At 40.9% G+C, this 22,530-nt stretch overlaps 1 protein-coding gene across 3 annotated transcripts in view; it reads right to left on the reverse strand.

Moving 5' to 3' along the window:
• RASGRP2 (RAS guanyl releasing protein 2) overlaps nt 1–18,686 on the reverse strand; it is a 135,629-nt gene extending 116,943 nt beyond the window's left edge. For 2 of the 3 annotated variants that reach the window (XM_072117824.1, XM_072117823.1), the window contains exon 1: nt 18,523–18,686. In XM_072117824.1, coding sequence (XP_071973925.1) covers nt 18,523–18,659 — 137 coding nt within the window. In that variant the 5' untranslated portion in view covers nt 18,660–18,686. The remainder of the gene's footprint in view (nt 1–18,522) is intronic. The other variant, XM_072117828.1, reaches the window with a different exon arrangement.
• Between the last annotated feature and the right edge of the window lie 3,844 nt (nt 18,687–22,530).

Here is a 22,530-nt window from a genome sequence, read left to right on the forward strand (position 1 = left end):
TAACAAAAACTTCGTTAAAAATAGGCCTTAAGAGTAATCTATAATGCACGTTCGGCGTAGTCTACCCGACTCGAGTTTCGCCAATAGCGGCTTCTTCCGGGGCTGCAGCCTCTTAAGGCCTATTTTCAACGAAGTTTTTGTGAGTACAATATTAAAAATACCTTTTTTAAATAGAAACTGTGCTGCACTATTGTCTCGTATCTCTTTCCACACGTATTACTGCGGATCAAGGCGGAACAAAAAGTGCTGTGACTGAGTTCCCAGTCGGAGGAAGAAGAAGTCTACACAGCCGCCCGCTGCACACCGTAAGTGGAACAACGGGACTTACGAGAACGCCGCACAGCAAGGGATATACGAAGAATCCGATGATCCTACCTTTCCACCTCATCTTTCACCTGACTTAAGGTACTGCTTATTTGGATGTGCCCCCACATCGACATAGACATCTAATCCCTCAATGACGTGGATGCAGAGGGAAAACCTATAGACTACATTAGCCAGTTTTGCCCTATAGAACTTTTGTTAGACATAAAATTTTTGGTTTTCTGTTAAACTGGTATTCTCATTTCAGCAAATAAATGTTATTGTTAGTATACAATTTTTGAATATACTTTTTGTATCAATTCCTCACAGTGTTCAAGATGTTCAAGATCTCTGCTTGCTGTCCTTCAATAGAAAGATTAATTGTTTATTTGCAGTGGACATAAATCTGACCATGGCCACGGCTCGTTATAACACACGGCTCTGATTACTCTTTGATACTGACGATCTGTGCACCCCTGTAACCATGGTCAGATTTCTGTCCACTGGTTGTAAAGATAGAAGCTCTCCACAGCAAGCAGAGATCTAAAAAACAGTGAAGAATTGATACAGATAGTATATTGGAAAACGTTTTAACTTTTCATTCTACAAACAATAATATAAATGTTCCAACTGGGAATACCCTTTTAAGTTCCCATGGTGAGGGATTATTTTTTTTGTGGGATAAGATGCACTTCTCGGTAATACTATTTTGAGGTGGCTATATCTTATGGGTGAAAAATTATTAACTTTTTTATGTGCGGGGGTTGTAGAAAAAGTATCAGTTCTGTAATAGATTTTTTACTTTTTTTTGGAGTTCACCATATACCGTAAGTTACAAATTGGGGCTCATTTACTAAGGGTTCGCTGACCGCATTTTCGTCGGGTTTCCTGGGGGTTTTTGGCGGACTAAACCGGATTTTGGTGCATCGGCACGGGCTTTCACGCGACACAAATCGGGGGTGAGCCATTGGACGATCCGACGCAAGGCACGCACTTACAAGCACCGGGAAGAAGAAGGTGAACTCTGGCGGACCTCAGCCAGGAAGCGACAGATGCAGGATCTCAGCGCACGATGTTGGTAAATCGCGCTGGACTTCATCTTCGTCGAACCGTCCGGATCGGGGATCACGACAGGACCGGGTAAGTAAATGTGCCCCATTATCTAAACTCTAGAAGTCAGTACGATTACGGTGAAACCAAGCTTCTATATTTTTTGCTTACGTTTTACAAATTTTGTGGAATAAAACTTAATGTTTGAAACACCATGTCCAGCTTCACAGATCCACTTGCATTTTGGTAAAAGCAAATATTCTTTATTGTCCACATCCAATATACAATATAAAAAGTCGCATGGAGTCATCACTCAAATCAATGAATAATCGCCTACGCGTTTCGGGTAGATGCTCTACCCTTATTCATGGCTAACTTAAGATATGCTGTTCATGAATTTAAATAGTAGCGTGTGCCATCACGTGATCGGACCTTGGACGGAAACGTCCGATCACATCACAGGTGGAACTCACTAATATCATTGCATAGATTCTAACTAAACACATCTCAACATGTATATACAAACATATAACATTAACATTAAAAACCTAGAGGATATATGAGAACAGAAATGTTGTTTATAGATTAATGACCCTATATTTTGACATTACGTATTTTTAATATTGACAGATAACGTCTAGTCTTTTATTTAACCCCTTAGGTACTCGAGTCTCCAACGAAAAAAATCCAAAACGTTTCTCTGTTAAGGAGTTTCCTTTTGTGGTCCCCCCCACGTATAGGTTTGAAGACTTTTTCAATGCCCATACAACTGAAAGCACTGCAATCGCCGCCATGTACATTACGGAAATGTCTTGAAGCCATAGAGACATTTACCGCATCCTTATTTTTGGCATCAGAGAGATGACGGCGAATGCGTACCTTCAGTGGTCCACTTGTGCATCCTACATACTGGATCCGACAAATGTTACATGTGATGGTATAAATAACAAATGCAGTGTTACAATTAATGAAATGAGATACTTGAAATTGTTTACCAGTACTCAAAGACAAAAATTCCTTCGACATTAAAACTTAATGTGGGTAAAAAATCTATAATTCTTGCATCACCATTTTCCAAGTAGCACAACCATTTTAATTTTGGTCAATATAGCTGGTTGAGAATATACTTAAAAGGGTTGTTCAAAGATAAACTTTGCTCCTTAGTTGATAGAAAGAGTTAACAGTGATTAATATTATGCATATGATTAGTTTTGTACAGATGCACACATACTAGGCTATTTCACACCCCAGTGTACAAAGATGGTCTCTGATAACCAACTTTTTTGTTATCCTGTTGATAACCTTTCTATTTTTTCATTTCAACTAAACAGAGCAATGTTATATGTCTTTTATTTTTAAGACTCAACTTTTATTGATGGATTCAAATACAATCAAAAGATGTCCACACAAACACAGGCCTTCAAGGCATTGGGTACTCACTGATGATGCGTCTATCATAACACTGCATCTGCACTTGTATCTATTCAATGATTCTAGTAGAAAGAGTGAATATAAACGCACAGTATATATATATATATATATATATATATATATATATATATATATATATATATACTGTATATATATATATATATATATATATATATATTTATATAAAATATATATGGTTTCTGTGTTAAGCTTCAGAACAGTAACCCAACGTTTAGACCTGAAAAAGGCAATTTGCATTTACAGCTTTGCACGAGTTGCTTATGAATGATTGGGCTGCTGTCAGGTCATCACATAGCTACGCCAACCACATGTTTACACATTGTTAGTACTCTGATTTCTAAATATTAGAAGAATTACTACTTTTGGGCACATTTTAAAATGTACTTATATAACTCTCAGTAGAAATGCTGGTTAAATATAACATTCCATTTTGCAACTTCTACACATTTAAAGGGATTGTCCGAGACCTGAAAAAAAAACATCTGTGGCCAGGATGGGGGCTGTTTAAAAAATAAACCTTTAACTTATCTTACCTGATTTTAAAGGAGTTTTCCCATGGGATAGGGCCTAACTTGCTGATCAGTGGGGGTCTCAGTGCTGAAACCCCCACAGATCACAAAAACAAGCAGTCCAATGGGGTCCCACGTTCCTCTGTCGGACCCCTCATCGCTCCGTCAGACCAGTGGAGCAGACGGCCGTGCATGACCTTTCTGCTCCCTTTATCTCTATGGTGCTGACGGAAATTGCAGAGCGCTGCTCTCTGATGGACCCCTCGTTTGCATGATCTATGGAGGTCTCAGCACTGAGACCCCCACTGATCAGCAAGTTAGGCCCTATCCCTAGGATAGGGCCTAACTTTTCTTCATGGGAAAACCCCTTTAAGGCAAATCAGTTACCACAATCCATCCCCTCTTAAAGAAAATCTACCATAAGGAATCTACCATCAGAAGTAAATCTGATGGCAGATTCCTCGTGCCTGCTTCCAGGATTATTAAATTACAGATTAGGGCTAATCTGTAATTTAATAATCCTGGAACCAACCTAACTTGTTAAAAACTTTAATTTAATAATATTTAATTTACTACAGAGGCTGCTGTGGCGTGTACTAGCCTGGTCAGGCACTGGGAGCTAAGGCTTCTCTACGCCCCAGTAGCCTCTGGAGTTAATTTACATATTCTAAAATAAAGTTTTTAAAATGAGGAATTTAGGAGGCTGTTCCTCATGGAGACTGCCATGAGGAATCTATCATCAGATCTACTTCTGCAGTAGATTTGATGGTAGATTCCTCATGGTAGGTTTCCTTTAACTGTCTCCACTGCATATGATCCAGATTTTGCCAGGGGGGTGCCGTACTGAAACTGGGATGATGAGTGCAGGAGTGCCAAAGCAGCTGCAAGAGGGTAACCACAGCCTGTTGCACTCTCTTTATGCCCCCTAGAATAAAAAGTTTTAGAAAAATAGGAGCCAAATGTGTTTATTTATTGTGGTGACTGATTCCCTTCAATTAATTACAAAGTAATACCGTACATACTCGTGTATAAGCCGAGTTTTTCAGCACAAAAAATGTGCTGAAAAACGTCCCCTCGGCTTATACACGAGTCACAGGTCACTTAAAAAATACTTATATAAACTTATATACTCACCCTCCGGTGGCCCCGATATGCAGCGCTGTTCCCCCGATGTCATCGCGGATCCTCTTCTGGCTTCCGCGCCCGCCTTCTATCTCCTGTACATCGCGCTGGGCGCCGCCATTGCTCTCTCCCGAGCGGCGCCTAGTAAGACGTCAGCAGCCCGGGAGAGAGCAATGGCGGCGCCCAGCGTGATGTACAGAGGATAGAAGACGGGCGCGGAAGCCAGAAGAGGACCCGCACGGACATCGGGGGAGCAGCGCTGCACATCGGGGCCACGTGAGGGTGAGTATATAAGTTTATTGTTTTTTTTAATGCTGGACTGGGCTGTATACTACTGGGGGCTGGCTGGGCTGTGCTGTACACTACTGAGGGGCTGGCTGCGCTGTATACTACTGGGGGCTGGCTGGGCTGTGCTATATACTACTGGGGGGCAGGCTGGGCAGTGCTGTATACTACTGGGGGCTGGCTGGGCTGTGCTGTATACTACTGGGGGCTGGCTGGGCTGTGCTGTATACTACTGGGGGCTGGCTGGGCTGTGCTGTATACTACTGGGGGCTGGCTGTGCAGTGCTGTATACTACTGGGGGCAGGCTGGGCAGTGCTGTATACTACTGGGGGCAGGCTGGACAGTGCTGTATACTACTGAGGGCAGGCTGGGCAGTGCTGTATACTACTGGGGGCAGGCTGGGCAGTGCTGTATACTACTGGGGCAGGCTGGGCAGTGCTGTATACTACTGGGGGCAGGCTGTATACTACTGTGGCAGGCTGGGGTGGCTGTATACTATAAGGGGCTGGCTGGCTATATACTGGGGGGGTCTGTGACCAATCCATTTCCCACCCTCGGCTTATACTCGAGTCAATAGGTTTTCCCAGTTTTTGGTGGTAAAATTAGGGGTCTTGGCTTATAATCGGGTCAGCTTATACTCGAGTATATATGGTAATTTGAGAGCTATGCTGCAATTCTATGTCACTGAGGGCTGTCGCAGACAAATGTGGTCATCAGTGAATAATGGACCTTGCATTGGGCAGATTTCATGAGACGACCACTGTGCTGAGGATGGAACTCCAAGCATCATAGTGATATACGCGTGGAATCCCTTCATACCTACAAAACAGCAGCGCCTAACTGTAGTCATAATTACATTTCAATTATGAAGTAGGGACTGCTTGTGTCGAATATCACTGTGATTTTCCGAGTCCGATCCCTGGCACTGTGGCATGGTCATCAGCCCTAACTCATACAGCAGAATCATCTTTATTATATTTTCTGATTAAAAATAAATTGACGTTGTAAAATAAAATTATTTTTAAAGAAAGGAAATGTAACTCACATACTACTGATGCATAGTCTTATTTTTCAGGGTAAAAACAGTTGACTCAGTAATCAACTAACAACTTTTGCACTATTGCTGAGTTTCTCTTCAGCTGATTCATGTGAACTGCATACTCTTAATTTATTGCTTCCTGTTTTGGAAGCCGAAAGTCTGACACTCATATGACTTAAATGAAATGTACTGTTAAAACAGCAGGAATCTACCAGTCCAATATTGGATTATAAAAATAAGTGGTGAATGTGATGACCAACAAGTCTACACCTTGGCAGCTCTGTATAAAAACAGTAACAGACAACTTCATTCACTAAATCACTTGAATAGGCAGGATTTAAAATAGACAAAATAAAGACAATAGATGTGGCACTCACCAGTGATTCTTCTTTATTGGGCATTCGCCATGGGACAGGGAGGGAAGACAAGAGCTGACCGCGATGGCCCGCTTTGCGCACTCCTGCGATTAATCTAGTCTAGCTCTCCTATGGCGAATTCCCAATAAAGACAAATCACTGGTGAGTGCCACCTCTATTGTCTTTATTTTGTCAATTTCTACATTCCTGTTGCTGCAAATGTTGAGCACCACCATATAGATATTTAATTCGATACTCCAGGCACCTTTGCATGGATTGGCAATTGAATAGTGGAGACATGCGGTAGTGCCGACATTTTTCTGAAAAAGTAAGGTTTTAAAATACATAGACTTACAGATGGGCGTTTTCATAGTCATCCAGGATCATATCTTATCCAGGCTTTAAACTGTCCTATTTCTGCGCTCCTGCGTGCCTGGGACCCTCAGCTCCTACTAATAAACGGCTCCTGGGTGCAATGGTTCAACACACTCTCTCCCCTGCCCAACAGCCAGCTGAGGTCACGCAGGAGGCCTGCATAATTAAGAGCTCAGGGAGCATCAGGCAGCACCAAATGGAACAGTAACATCTCTTCCTCCCTACCCTGCAAGATTGCCACCTTTGCCCAGATCAGCATGCTGCCCCCTATTCCACCACCAGCACCTTACTCTCTAGCCTGTGGGGGCACAGACTGCTGGTAACCGGCAGTCAAAGAAAAAGGACTGCAATATGCTAGTTATACTTAGGCGCTCCTGGAAGAGGTGTGCATAATTAGGAGAGAGAGCACCAGGCAGCCTTTGTGATCGCCCGAGGATAATTAGTATAAGACTTTTTTTTGCAGAAATAGGACAGTTTGGTGGGGGCATGGCCTATGCGTTGATGTGTGCGGACGTGTGCGAGAGGAGCTCAGGCTTGCAATCCTCCTAAACCCTGCATTTTGGCCTGATTCAGGAGTAAGGAACCTGCTGGCAGCTGATTTCGGGCTGTTGGAGCGGAGCACGGCACAGCTCCCAAAGAGAAAAGCTGGGGAAAAGCGAGTGGTGTGCAATAAGGCGTCAGACGCCGCACCAAGCATATAGTGGCGGAGATTGCTGCCCGCCTGGAGAAGCACGCCAGGGAGAGCGGTGCAGCCACACAAGCACCTGTAGCGACCCCAAGCTAGGAGGCTACTCCAGCTGCAGCACGCGTGCATGTACAGGCCAACATCCATGGAGGGGGTCATGGGAAACAAGCGTGACGCATTCTCCTGCAGACAGCGAGGAGGATGGCCACATCACTGGGGACCCCTGAGCTGTTGAAGACCCCTGAGGCGCGCTTCACGCCAAACAGCCTAGAGGCTATTGCAGAAGAGGTGAGTCAGCCTGACAGAGAGCCCACATTGAGAGACATGCTGCTGGCAGTTATGTCCTGCAAGGCTGATCTGACTAAACAATTGGGCAGCCTCACAGAAGAAGTAGTACTGATGCGCCATAATATACATAAAGTCAGTGAGCGGGTGAAGGAGGTGGAGGACCGAGTGAGCAAAGTAGAGGACCAGTTCCCTCCTATGACAAGGGACATGCGAAGAGTTGTATCTACCAAGCAAACCCTCCTGTCAAAGACGAATGACCTAGAAAATAGGCTACATAGCAAATAACGTCAGAATAGTGGGTGTCCAAAAGAAATCTGAAGGCAAAAACCCTGTGGACTTTTTTGAAAACTGGCTGCTCCAGAGATGAAGGGCACAGGTCACAGATGTGAAACTCCGACTGAGAGATGCAAATGTGATGTATTCCATGTTTTACCTAGCACGGCTGTGTAGAGTAGCACAAGGGACTATACACTTCTTCGAGATGCCCAAAGATGCCATGGAGTTGCTGGATGTCCAAGGAAATCGGATCCAAGACGAACGTTGTAGATCACCAGAACATTGACTTTCAAGGAAGCTTGAAACACCATGTTGTGAGATAAGTTCAAAGCGGGGGCCAAAATGAACGTTTACTTGTGTCACTGCTTGTCCGAGGCCTTCTATTTAAAGAGGGGCATAAGACAGGGCTGTCCTCTGTCGCCCCTCTTATTTGCCCCAGCTATTGAGCCACTGGCAAGCCTACTCAGACAATCGCCTGGCATTGTTGGCTTCAGGAGAGGGGAGATGGAGGAACGCGTGTCTTTATATGTGGATGATATGCTTCTGTACTTAGGAGACTTGGAAACCTCCCTGGCTATAATTAGGACATTTGGTCAAAAATCAGGACTTAAAATAAATTGGGACAAGTCTGTATTGTTACCGGTAGATGCTATCCCAGAAACACTTGACCTAGAGGAGACACATATCAAATCTGTGCAGTCACCTAGGGGTGACAATTTCTAAAAATACTAAAGACTATGGGAGTCATTTACTTACCTGGTCCTGTCGCGATCCAGCCGCGTGTTCTTCGACGAGAATTCAGGTCTTCCGGTGATTGTGCGCCTGATGTCCACCAGGTATCGCTGCTGCGCCGAGGTCTGTCGGGGTTCACCTGGTTCTTCTCGGTGCATGTGAGTGCTTGATTTTGCGACACACTTTGTTTTTTAAATTCCGCGTTTTTTCCGAATCCGTCGGGTTTTCCGTCGGCAACGCCCCCCATTTCTGTCGCGTGAAAGCCAATGCGATTGCGCCGAAATCTGATCGTGTGCGCCAAAATCCCGGGGAATTCGGCGCAAAACGGAAAAAGTTGGGAAACCCGACGAAAGTGCGGCCGCGGAGCCCTTAGTAAATGAGCCCCTATGTTTCCTTTAATGTTGATCCATTGTTAGAAAATAACTAGGACTCGCAACTAGGAAAATGCATAAACTTCCACTGTCACTCGTGGACGGTCAATATTATCTTAATGCCCCAGTGGTTGTTTATACTGCATATAGCCCCCGTCTGGATACCTTTAGTATTTTTTATAAACTAGATAGGACTGTCCAATCTCTGATTTAGAAAGGAAAACACCCCCCGCATCAAACTTAAAACATTACAGAGGGGAAAAGAGGACGGGGGACTGGCACTCCACAATCCCTGGGTTCACTACCTAGCCTCCCAATTGCAGCATCTAAAAGGGTGGCACAATGAGGAGGGGCTGGTCTCCGCCAGGAGGTTGATTAGGGAAGGTTCACCTTGGAGTATCCCCCTGCACATGGTAGAGATATTAGACGGCCACAGACAGTGGAAAGATGCGCCAACGATCCAGTTGATTTATAAAGTATGGGGAAAGAAATGTGTGGGGTTCTCAGGATGCACTAAGTATACTCCACCGTGGCATAATAGTGCTTTCCCCGAAATTAAAAAGTTAGAAAAGGCTAATATGTGGATAAATGTGGGTGTGGTGACGATATCTCAGCTTCTAGAGCATGGAAATCTCAAGACCTTTGAGCAATTGCAAGGGCAATTTAACATCCCTCACCGCTCCATCTATCAGTACCTCCAGTTAAAAGAAATTGGACAGTTTAAAACCTAATGAAGATATGATCCTCAATGACTATGAAAAAAAGTGTCTGAAGTTTAAAACTTGCCTATTCAAGTGGTCGATTTCCTTCAAAGTGTAAACTTCATCACCATGACTGCCCTCTTTTACATAACACTGGGCAGTTTCTGACCATTTTAGAGTCAAAATCGTGATAAAATGGACCGACTTCACAAATATATAAGTTGGTACAGTTTTGAGTTTGAGAAAATTATAAAATGTCCTCCAAATGTCTGTTTTATCCCTTAACTTAAGATTTAGGCAAGGGGTGCACAATATTGCACTATATTGGTTTGAGGGCGGCATTGTCATACTGCTCAACCTTAAGGAGTTGCACCTGTAACCAGCATACTATATGCACCAACAAAAAGAGCAGAATATAATAATACTGGAGACCCCTGAGCTGAAAGAAGAAATTTCAATGATCATGTGACTTCCAGCTCCAGATGAATGGTAGACATGCTGTTACCCTCATCATTATATTTAGATCTGGCTAATATGGTTTTTGACACTTTAGGTGGGCCCAGTTGTGAATACAACTGGCCATTTTTCTATGTAAATCACGGTACGAGGGCTTGTTTTCTGCGTAACAAATTGCACTTCATAGTGATGGCATTTAATATTCCATGCCATATCTGAAAAATGTATAAAGCTGTGGCAACCATGGATAACATTCTGCGAGTCCCAGCAATGTAAAGAAATCCTTGAAGCAAACTAAAGTCCCTCCCCCATACGCCAGCTAAGGCCCCTTTCACACTTGCGTTTTTCATGCACGTTTTCTGCGCATGCTTTTGACGCACAGAACTTGCATTGCACTCTGACCCATTGTAACCAATCGGTCTTTTCAGACTTGCATTTTTTTTCAGGCACACACGCGTGTTTTTTTTATGCGTGTTTAAATCTTTTAAGTCACGCGCGTGAAAAACGCACCATACAAGTCTATGGAGATGCATCAAAAACGCATTGCACTCTGAGACACTTGCAAGTGCAATGCGTTTTTCACGCACCAATTGCCATAGAAAAGATAGACCAGTTCTGGGTCCATTTCACGCGCATTTTCTGCGCGTGAAAAACGCATTGAAATTGCATTGAAAACGCGCGTGAAAAACTGAGACACTGAACAAACTCTGACTGAAAACTGATTGCACTCTGATGCAAAATGTGCGTTTTTCACTGACCAAACCCTGATCGCACCCTGATCAAACTCTGACGTGATCTGCAAGTGTGGAAGGGGCCTAAAAGGTAACCTATCCTATTGGCCCAGATGAATATTATATCTCCCATAACCCCCTACCCCTCCCCCCAGCCTCCCATTTGATATTGTTAACTTTGTCGGATGAACGTTTTGTATGCATAATAACCCCTTTCGCCCCCACCCGGCGACCATAAGTGCACCCAGCCTGACAGCATCATCTTATGATACCAACAGGGTGACGGAATTAAGAGTTTGCAAGCTTCTTTAGCCCTTATGGTAATTATGATCCATATTCACATGATAAGTTCTTTAGAGCACTATCTGTAATGTGTCCGTACACCAAGACCATATTGAACGGAGATAGTGGCGATGACTTTGAAACCCTGTGTATATTTTCCCTCCTCACCAGGCTGACTGAGACATTAACTGTATGTAGATCATTTTTAAGGCCGATGGGGCTACATGTAACCTTACTGCTCAAGATGTTTTGTAATACATGTCCAGATGTCTATTATTTCCTCTCCGTTTTTTTTATGTTGTTTCATCTTATGTTGATTGTAATGTTATCGTTCTTTGTTCAAAAACCAATAAAGTGATTAAATATAATATTCCATGCCGTGTACTGGGAAGCAGGAAAATAATCCAAATGCAGTGAAATTGGGGAAAAAACGCATTTGTGCCATTTACTTGTGGTCTTGTTTTATACGTTTTTCACTGTACACCACAAATAACATGTTTTCTTTATGATTTGGGTCGATGCGATCATGAAGATACCACATTTGTATAGGTTTTATAATGTTTTTATACATTTACAAAAATTAAAACCTCCTGTACAAAAAAAAAATTCTTCTGACACTAATTACTTTTTTATACTTCGGTGTACGGAGCTGTGGGTGGTGTAATTTTTTGTGACATTCTCATTGCTACCATTTTAAGGACTGTATACCCTTTTTATCACTTTGTATAGAATTTTTTACATTTTATATATTTTCCATTACAGGTTTACACATCGGGAAAACCATTATTATATTTTGATACATCTGACATTTTGGGAGGCGACGATACCCAGCAAGTTTATGATTTTAACTTTTTATTTATATTTATATGAGTTCTAAGGAAAGGGGGATGATTAGAATTTTTATTTTTTTTAATAACATTTTTTTTAATACCTTTTTTTTTTTTACTGTTTTTTAGACTCTTTAACCCTATGTTGTCTGATTGATCCTACCATAAACTGCCATATTACAGCAAATCGCACATTGTAATGAACAGGTTAAATTCAAACAGGCTCAGGTCTGCGTATGACCAGAGACTCTCATGTGACCAGATCGCCGCTCCCCGATGATCACAGTGAACAACGATCTTCACCAAGATGGCGGCACCCATGCAATGGCAGTGTAAACACCGATGATCAGTGCTAGCACCCATCCATCACAGGTGCTACCATCCGGTTATGGAGAGGGCTCAGCCATTGACTGAATACCTAGAATCCACCACCTGGTGCATAGCACATGCCTCTGAATTTTTCTATTTGGGTCTGGGAGGTGTGGTTATATTTTTCTATTTTAACTTTTCAAGCCCTTGTTTTAAAGAAAAAAGGCTTTAGAAATTATGCAAATGACATAAGAGATATGGAGCCTGGATTTTAAAAGTAAAGGGGAAAAGAAGCAGATCCTGCCAGACAGGGAACACACACCAACTACCATTCGTTTGAACAATAATCATAGGTCATCAATATCGCTGAATTGGAAAACCTAACAAAAATGTATTTTGTTAGGTTTACAAAAATGTAATAATACAAATTGCAATGACTGCAGTGTAAACGCAAATGCATTGTAAACCCACATACAATGTAAACACATGTGCCATGTAAACAAAAACATGATGCAAGTGCAATATAAACAAAATGTAAATGCCATGTGCATGCAAACGCAGACGTAAACGCAAATGTGATGCAAGCGCCACATAAATGCAAAGCAAACACCACGTAAAATGCATATGTGACATAAATGCAAATGCAAAACAAACAGCTTAAATGCAGCAAAAATGCAAATGCCATGTAAATGTAAGTGTAAAAGAGAAATAAATGCAAACACCACATAAGCGTTAATGCAATGCAAACTCAACATAAATGCAAGTGGCATGTAAATGTTTGTGTAAACGTGACATAATCGCAATTGCCACATAAACGTAAGTGTTAATGTGAAAAGACCAAGTAAGCGTAAATGTGATGCAAACGTGATATAAACCCAAACACTTTGTAAATGTAAGTGTAAACACAACATAAATGCAAATGTAACATACAGTAAATGCAAATGGGACATAAAAACAAACGCAACGCAAGCACCATGGAAACGTAAATGGGAGGTGGACGCAAATGGCACATAATCGTAAACACTATGCAACACGACAAAAACGCAGGTGCTGCGTTAGCGTTAAATGCTCTTGTATTGTTCCATATGACTTTTTGTACTCTTTTGCAGTATAATATTACAATTTTATTTGTCCCTTATGGTTTGTAAAGCTCTATGGAATTTGATGGCGCTATATAAATAAAGATTATTATTATCATTATTAATTGCAATGCAAATGCAAACACCATGTAAGCGTAAACCCGATCAAACACCACTTAAGGTTTAACGCAATCGCAACTCAAATGCAATGCAAATGTAAATGCATTGTAAACATAATGTCAACAGAATATTAGCAGAATGTGTGTGAGCATAGATGAACATTTTTTTTTTTTTAAACTACTGTGCATAGTATTTTCTCTGACATTGCCTGCCACTGATTGGACAGTATGAGAGAAGATTAGCATAACACACACCTCCAGCCTCAGCTCCTCCTCTCTGACCAAACATAGATTATAATGGTCAGATATGGGGACTGATATGTATGCAGCTAGAAAGAAAATTCAAAGTGCCCCTGCATCTATGTAACGGCCCCTACCGAATGGTATACTTTTCTCCATGTAAGTGAGGGAGTGAAAGGTCCTCTTTAAAGCATAACAAAGTTTGGATCAAATCTGAAATAAATACAAAAAAAACCTAAATCTAGAAGTGCAATCTTTGCTATCTGGAATAACAGAGGTAGTCGGTACATCTATAAATTCATTTTACTCTTCCCCTTCCGAGTAATGTTGTGTCATCCACAAGTGACAGGGGTAGAGTAAAAATTTATATGTTTCGAAGGTCCACTGCTGCAATTCTGATGTGCTATTCTACTAAACAGAATTTTAAAAAATTCTTTTCACTCAATGCAGAGAAAATTATATATTTTTTTTTCAAATTAAAAATCTGTTGGTTTTCTTTGTAGCAAAGTAGATTTTTCCCTAGAAGCTCGAGGAAATTTATCAAACACTTTACCCTTGTTTCCTGACTGGTACACTTTGTGGATTTTGCCAATGATTTTCTCAGCACAAGAAATGATGTGCCTTAAATTCCTGGTGGAAGCCGCTCATAATTGAAGGCACGTCTTTCAAAATCTTGGAGAAATTCCGCTATGTGAACTAGTCCTTAAGTTTCTCCCTACAGCTGTGATCAACATTAAAGTGGCTCTTCCGACTCCAGTCTGCAACTTCCCAAAATGGACACTCCATTTCGTGTCATCGGACTCCTGACGTTGTTCTGTTGTCACACCATCTGTAAAAGGGCTGCTATTTGCTGACTTCCTATAACAAAGGCCAATCCACTTAAAGAAAACCTGTCACCAGGAAAGTAATTTTTAGCTCGTGACAGGTTCCAATAACCTATGATATACTGATATTAAAAATGATTTTTAAATGATTTTTATAAAATCTGCCTTTTTAATCATGTCAGTAGTTTTTAAAATCAGGATAACATAGCACCTGTCATCAGATAAAATGGCATTCCTGGTGATAGGTTAACCCTAAAAGGAACTGGTCTATTTACTTTAACCCATCCCAAAAAACTTAATAAAATACTATGATTACAAAGCATTGTTTTTATTACTATATGGTTCCTCTCCATGGCTGCAATGTAAAGAAATCAGTTTGTAAATGCATATGCAACTCCAATGATATTAATGGAGTCCTGCATATAACATTCTGCTATATGAAACTAGTACTTATGGATCATCTGCCAATATTCAACTATAGACATATACAGTTCTGTTTACTTATTATTAGAGGTAGAAATGCTATGTCAAATTATTTACACAGTGCTATTCCGGAATGTTGAGTCCTTTTACATCATTCAGCACTTCACGTCATGTGACCAGGGTGATGTAAACTGAGGTATTTTACCCAATAACTTTAACATATACCTCATATATGTATCTGATCACATGATATCACAGCATGGGGAAGAGTAGAAGTCCATGAAGGCATGCTGTGCCCTCACTAGCTGCATTTGTGAAAAATGTGGTGACCTTAAAGGGGTATTCTCGTCTGGGCATTAACATTCAGTTTCATTAATCTGCCATTAATAAACATTTCTTCAATTAGATGTTATTAAAAATAATGTTCCTGTGAGAAGATAATTTTCCATAAATGTAGTCATGTGGTCCCTTAGAAACGAGATAGCTTCCCCGTATACGGCCACCTCTGCCCGAGAGATTGCACAAAGAAACAAAAGGTTATTATATATATATAAAATGTCCGGGAGTTACTACATGTCGCACAGCCGTCCTGTGGTAATGATTGCTGAATCCTGGTGGTCCGTCAGGACCCTATAGCGCAAGCCTGGCCACCGCTGCCAGAGTGTGACGTGGTCGTATCCGAGGAAGCTATATGGTTTCTAAGGGACCATATGGCTACATTTATGAGAAATTATCTTGACACAGGATAATTTTTTTTAATAACATCTAATTGAAGAAATATTTCTATATGGCAGATTAATGAAACTGAATGTGAATGCCGAGACGAGAATACCCCTTTAAGTTGTCTTTAACTCACATCATTAACCTTTTCACGACCCATGACGTAATAGCACGGAATGGGTCGGCTGCAGGGGCATGGAGAGGGCTCATGGGCCAAGCCCTCTCCATGGCCGGTAAGTCTTTGCTGCGATATGGAGCAAAGACTTACCGGCCATGGAGAGGGCTAGCACCGATCGTGGGTGTTAACCTGCACATCCCTGCCGGCAAAGCTCCCAGCGGCTTCAAAAGGATGGTGGCACATGGGCGTAGTATGGCATGTATTTGATAGGATCAATCAGACAACCTAGGGTTAAAGTACCCCAGGAAGTCTGAAAATAGTAAAAGTAAAAATTAAAAAAAGTTTAAAAAAAATTATAATTAAAAAAACCTAATAATTCAAGTCACTCCCCCTTGCCCTAGAACTCATATAAATATATATAAACAGTAAAAATCATAACACATCAGGTATCGCGGCATCTGGAAATGCCCGATCTATCAAAATATAATAATGGTTTTTCACTGCGTTTAACCCTGTAACGGAAAATAGTGCCCGAATTTGAAAATGGCATAAGTTATTAGCGCCAGAAGATGGAAAAATCAGAAAAAAAATTTTGTACAGGAGGTTTTAATTTTTGTAAATGTATGAAAACATTATTAAACGTATACAAATTTGGTATCCCCGTAAAAGACATAATTGCTGACCCAAAGAATAAAGTAGACATGTAATTTGGGGCACACAGTGAAAGCCGTAAAATCCAAGCCAACAAGAAAACGACGCAAATGCGTTTTTTCACCAATTTCACTGCATTTGGAATTTTTTTTTCCTGCTTCCCAGTATACGGCATGGAAGAATAAATACCATCACTATGAAGTTTGTTACACAGAAAACAACCCAACACACAGCTTTTTATGTGTAAAAAAAAAAAAAGTTATAGATTTTCGATTGTGGGGAATGAAAAATAGAAATGAAAAAATAAAAAAGGGCCAGGTCCTTAAAAAGTTAAAAGAGGTTTTTAAAATGCAGAAAATAGTATAAAAATAAAAAAAAATGTTATCTATAATAACATCTATTTACGGTATGTTATCTATAATATCCTCTATCTTTTCAGTGCCACCGCTCTCGCTGTCCCTACCGATCATATGTCAGATACATCATTCACATGATTGCTGCTTCCAATTACAAGAAAAAGCAGTCACTTTCAATACATGCAAGCATCCTAATATAATCTAGGAATTATCTAAATAATCGCTATAGGACTGGAGAGAACTACTAGAGTGACGGTGCAGGACTGGCAGGAGTATTGGTTGTTTCACTGCCGACCCATTTACACTGTTATAATACCGTCTCTATCAAATTAAGAGCTCAGTAGGGGTCAGAAGCAAATACAATGAGGGGAGATTTACCGTGCAGCGACATATGATGCAAGTCCCGCCCCTGGATACATCAAGAGGTTTAGGCTGGTTTAGTTTTGCACAAAAACCATGTGGCCGTTCAAGGTGAATGTTCACGTGGTCTAGGTAGTGCACACCCCACTTCACCTCTTGACGTGGGGGATAATAATCACAATGCCCGGTAATTCACCAGTTCACCAGTTTTCTAGTGTAGAAGCCCTGCTAAATGACCCCCCATAGAGCAAGTTCTTTACAATTCTTTACACACTGGGGCACATTTACTAAGGATCCGCGGACTGAATTTTCGTCGTTTCCCAACGTTTTCTGTTTTGCGCCGCATTTAACATGGGTTTTTGCCACACAGATTTTTCCGCAATCGGGCTGACTTTGTCACACAAATCGGGGGTGTGGCCATCGGACGACCCGAATGATTCGGACTAAGTGCGGAATTTAATATTCAAAATTGTGTCATAAGCCATGCACTTACACGCACCGGGAAGAAGAAGGTGAACTCCGGCGGACCTCAGCGGGGAAGCGACACATGCAGGAAATTGGACGCACGATCTCCGAATCCTCGTCGGACAACGCACCTCGGGGATCGCGACGGGACGGGTAAGTAAATGTGCCCCATTAACTCTGCCACACAGTTATATAATTTTAGGATACATTGTACGGAGTATCACAAGCAAATTTTTACTTGAATGTGGAGTAGAGTTTACTCTAAAGTATTGCAAATGGTAAAATCTTCTTAGTGGTGGAATCTGCTATATGTTAACATACGCTAAAGAACAGCACAAGGATCTACTTACTGATTGTTAACTCGGATGTATGTATTATGCTCCTGCTCCAGCGTTCACTATCATCCATAGCAGATCCCAAGGCTAGCGGCCAGTGTGTACATTTCTACAGTATCAGAGTTGGCACAAGCCTTGAGCTGTTTCATTGCTGCCATCCTTACACAATGCCCTCCACCCCCCTTATAGCGGGAGTGATAGTTATTTCCATACATAGCAGCTCAGGACTATTTTTTGTACCAGTGATTTCCACTGCATATATAAAATGATAAAAGCCAAACCAGCTCTTGAAAAGCATCTTTCCGCTCCTTACTGATGAAAAATGTATATTTACAAATGTAGCAGAGTCAAGTGTGTGCTCTGGCACAAGTCCCAGTCACAGAGCAATGTGCTGGCTGTAGTTTTACATAGGACTGCAGGTTTTGTACTCAATGATGATATCTGTGAGCATAGGGAACACATTACAAGCTCAGCTCTGCTACTTTGGTATATAACACAAGCATAGCATGACTGTACATAGTGTAAGCATCAGTTATGTACACATTCAACACATAAACATAGTAGATAAAAGCATAGCAGCATTTACACACATCTGCTACATAGCAAAAGGGTGCAGCCAGTGGCTCTCTAGTGACTACAACCCCCAGCATCCCATGACAGCAGCAGAACAGCATTGTACCTACCTCACCCCAGAGCTTGTGACAGGACTCGGCCCCTCTGTGTGACTTTTCACCGCCCAGCCCCCTCCTCCTGTGGTAGAATGTGAGTTACACTTCCTCCCTGAGCATCTGGGCAGGAAACAGCAACAGATAATGAACATACTGCGTCTAACCCCCAACAAAACAGCATCCTCCCCTGGCATGTGAGGGGTGAGCCTGCTGCTGCCCAGCACCCAGTGTGACACCCAGGAAGACCACCGCTCCTCACACCATGTCCCACTATCTGTGAACTTTCCCAGACCCCTGCGTGGTCTCTTCCCAGTTCTTGACAGATACAATGCCAGTCCTTTCATTTCTCTCTGGATTCTGGGAAAGCTGAGTGACTAACTATGGATGTTATTTCTGGTGTCCGTTTTTAGGCTAATAGTAAAGGTCATTGTTTTCCTTTTTTTAAAAAATTTGTGTAGTTTTCATTGCTATAAAACTATCTACTTTTGTGTCTTTTTATTTGAAATATCAAGAAAAATATAAGTAGCATTTTCTTTATTTGTTTAAATAGACGAAGTTCTGAAGAAATCCTTATTTATTATCCATAATTATGTACTCACACCTTTATACATTCTTGCACATTTGTGCCCTGATAAATACACTTACACTGATCTGCCCCGATAGCTGCTGACCACATGAGGGAAGTACATGGCAGGAAGATATGAGAGATCACTGCTGTCCCTTCATTTTTTATTTGAGCTGCTGTCCTTTCTCATTTTGATCATCTTTGAAAAAAAATGTTTTCATTAGGAAAAAAAAGGCATAGGTTTAGCCAAAAAAAATTGCAGAAAATTAAAGAAGGTAAAAAAAACTGGGTATGTGAGGACTATAGGTGTTTATATATCAATTTCCATGATAATTTGAGCAACATTGGTCCACATTTCATTCAGATCCAAACCGAATCTTTTGAAAAAATTCAGCAAATTTAATCTTGAGTGATTCGCTCATCTCGACTTCTCTCGAACCACATCCTCCATCAGCAGCCCAGTATCCTATTTCTATGTCATTGCCTGGACAGAAGCAGGTCTCATAGTCACTTCCTTGACTGTATACATGGGGATTATTGCCATCATCAGTAAGACAACTTACTTGCCTTTTATAATAAAGAATCAGGCAGTCTTTCCATCTCCATTTTTCTACAGCTAAATAGTCATACACAGACCAGCCAGGTGGTTTAACCCCTTAACGACCAGGCCCTTTTTAGTTTTTTCACTTCCATTTTTCACTCCCCACCTTCACAAATCCATAACTTTTTTATTTTTCCATGTGTTTTCGGCGTAACGAATTTCACTTCATAGTGATGGTATTTAATTTTCCATGCCGTGTACCGGGAAGCGGGAAAAAAATTCCAAATACAGTGAAAATGGTGAAAAAACGCATTCGCGAAGTTTTATTGTGGGCTTGGATTTCACTGTTCGCTCCAAATGACATGTCTACTTTGGGTTGGTGCGATCACAGGGATACCAAATTTGTATAGGTTTTATAATGTTTTCATACATTTACAAAAATGAAAACCTCTTGTACAAAATTTTTTTTTTATTTTGCCATCTTCTGGCACCAATAACTTTTTCATACTTTTCGACTTTTGATGACGTTTTCATTGCTATAATTTTTCAGACTGTGCAACCTTTTGATCACTTATTATAGATTTTTTTATACTTTGGGCGCCATTTTCCGTTACGGGGTTAAACGCAGTGAAAAAACGTTATTATATTTTAAAAAATCAGGCACTTTCAGACACGGCGATACCTAATGTGTTTAGGATTTTTACTGTTTATTAGATATTTATATCAGTTCTTGGGAAAGGGGGGTGATATGAATTTTTAGGTTTTTTTAATTATATTTTTTTTTACTTTTTTTATTTTTATTTTTACTATTTTTCACCCTCCCTAGGGTACCTTAACCCTAGGTTGTCTGATTGGTCCTAACATATACTGCCATGCCACAGTTTGGCAGTATATGGAGATTTTACTCATTACCATGGGCTGATAGCACATTGTAATAATAGGGTTAATACGAGTCAGCCTCGGGTCTTCGGAAGACCCAAGACTGTCATGGCGACGGATTGCCGCTCCCCGATGCCGTCACGGGGAGCAAGGATCCTAGGCAAGATGCGGCCCCATCTTTTTGAAACCACCGTGATCGGCGGGAAAACATGGGTGTTAAGTCTTTTCTGCAATATGTAGCAAAGACTTACCGGCTATGGAGAGGGCTCAGCCCGTGAGCACTCTCCATGCACCGGGACCCAGCGCACATCAGGAAGGGGTTAAAGGAATTCTACTATCAGTTAAGCGCCTCCTGAGCACCTCCAGCTCATTTTTTAAAGTAATTTTCTTAGCAAAAGTGCCAGTGACTGCAAAAGGTTAGAAACCATAAACTTGTAATAATTTCAAACACTTCCTATACATTAACCCCTTGGCGAATTAGGACATACAAGTACGTCGGGAAATGCAATCTGTTGCCACATCCCAATGTACATATATGTCTCAGCAATAGGCAGGACTCGGAAGCAGACACTGTGTGATCGCTGCAGCAGCTTGGCAGTGTGTGACAGTTAGGACTGCTTTCAGCACAATTTAACAGTGCTCTTGTCAGACTGTGCAGAATGCATAGGCTGACTAAGGTAATATGCTACAATACATTAGTATTGCAGTATATTACATTGAACAAGTGATCGAATGGGTTCACTCTGGGACAAAGTAAAACAGTAAAAAAAATTTTTTATTAAGTGCAAATAAAAATATAAAAAATGAATAAAGATCCTTTAAATATAAATATCAGAAAAATTGTATATTGGGTATCACCATGTCTATAACAACCTGTGCAATAAAATACAATTGTTACTGAATCCATATGGTGAATGCTGTAAAAAAATTAAAACAATGAAAAATTACAATATTTTCACATCCAATCTACCTATAAAAAAAGAATAAAAAGTGATAAAAGTGATAAAAAGTAACATTTACCCCATCCCAATACCAATAAAAGTACAGTACACAAGACAAACAACAAGGCACAGTCTAATAAACAGGGTCAAAACCAGGATGACAGCAAGATACAAACTCATGAAGCAAAGGAGTAGTCAAAATACAGGCAAAAAGTTCATAGCAAATTCACAGCAGAATAACTCACAAAATATAAGAGGAGACAAAAAGACATTGACAATACACCGGTGTATGAAAAGTGGATAAAAATAGTGCTTACTCCTACCCTTATTGATGTTCTATGGAAACTAAGTAATTCTGCTCAATTGGAAGCCTCCTAAAGTTCCCACATTGGCACAGCACATTGCCCTGACTAATGAAGACCTTCCTGTATATAAACTCATCTATACTGTTAGAGGCACTCTGCATAATTTTTTATGCTTTGGGATATCTGGCTTTCAGCACAGACTGTTTTAGATATTGGAGCTGACTAGTTTCCTTCCTGCTGCCATGAGCGTGTGTTGGGACAATGTGAGTCTTGCGTGGCCTCTTAGTGAGGCAACCTGAATTTAATCCATGATCTTTCTTATCTACCAGTAACACCCGAAAACAGTGCTAACACCAATCACGGGTTGAACTATGTAGCATGGTAGGATCAATCAGACAACCTAGGGTTAAATTTTTTTAAAAGTGCAATAAAAACATTTACCTAGAACTGATACAAAAATAAAAAATAAAATCATAAACATGTTAGGTTTCTCCGTGTCCTAAAATGTCCAGTCTATCAAAATATAATAACTTTTTTCCCAGGGTTAAACCTTATAATGGATAATAATAACACAATAAAACCCATATACATTTAGTATCCTTGTGATCATACTGACCCAAAGAATAAAGGAGATGTGTCATTTGTAGCAGTGAAAGTTGTAAAAACCAAGGCCACAAGAAAATAGTGCAAATGCATTTTTTCACCAAGTTCACTTCATTTGGAATTTTTTTTCCACTTCCCAGTACACAGCAAGGAATATTAAATACCCTCACTACGAAGTTCAATTTGTTA

This window comes from Engystomops pustulosus, chromosome 7 (assembly GCF_040894005.1).
Source record: "Engystomops pustulosus chromosome 7, aEngPut4.maternal, whole genome shotgun sequence".
Classification (NCBI taxonomy): domain Eukaryota; kingdom Metazoa; phylum Chordata; class Amphibia; order Anura; family Leptodactylidae; genus Engystomops; species Engystomops pustulosus.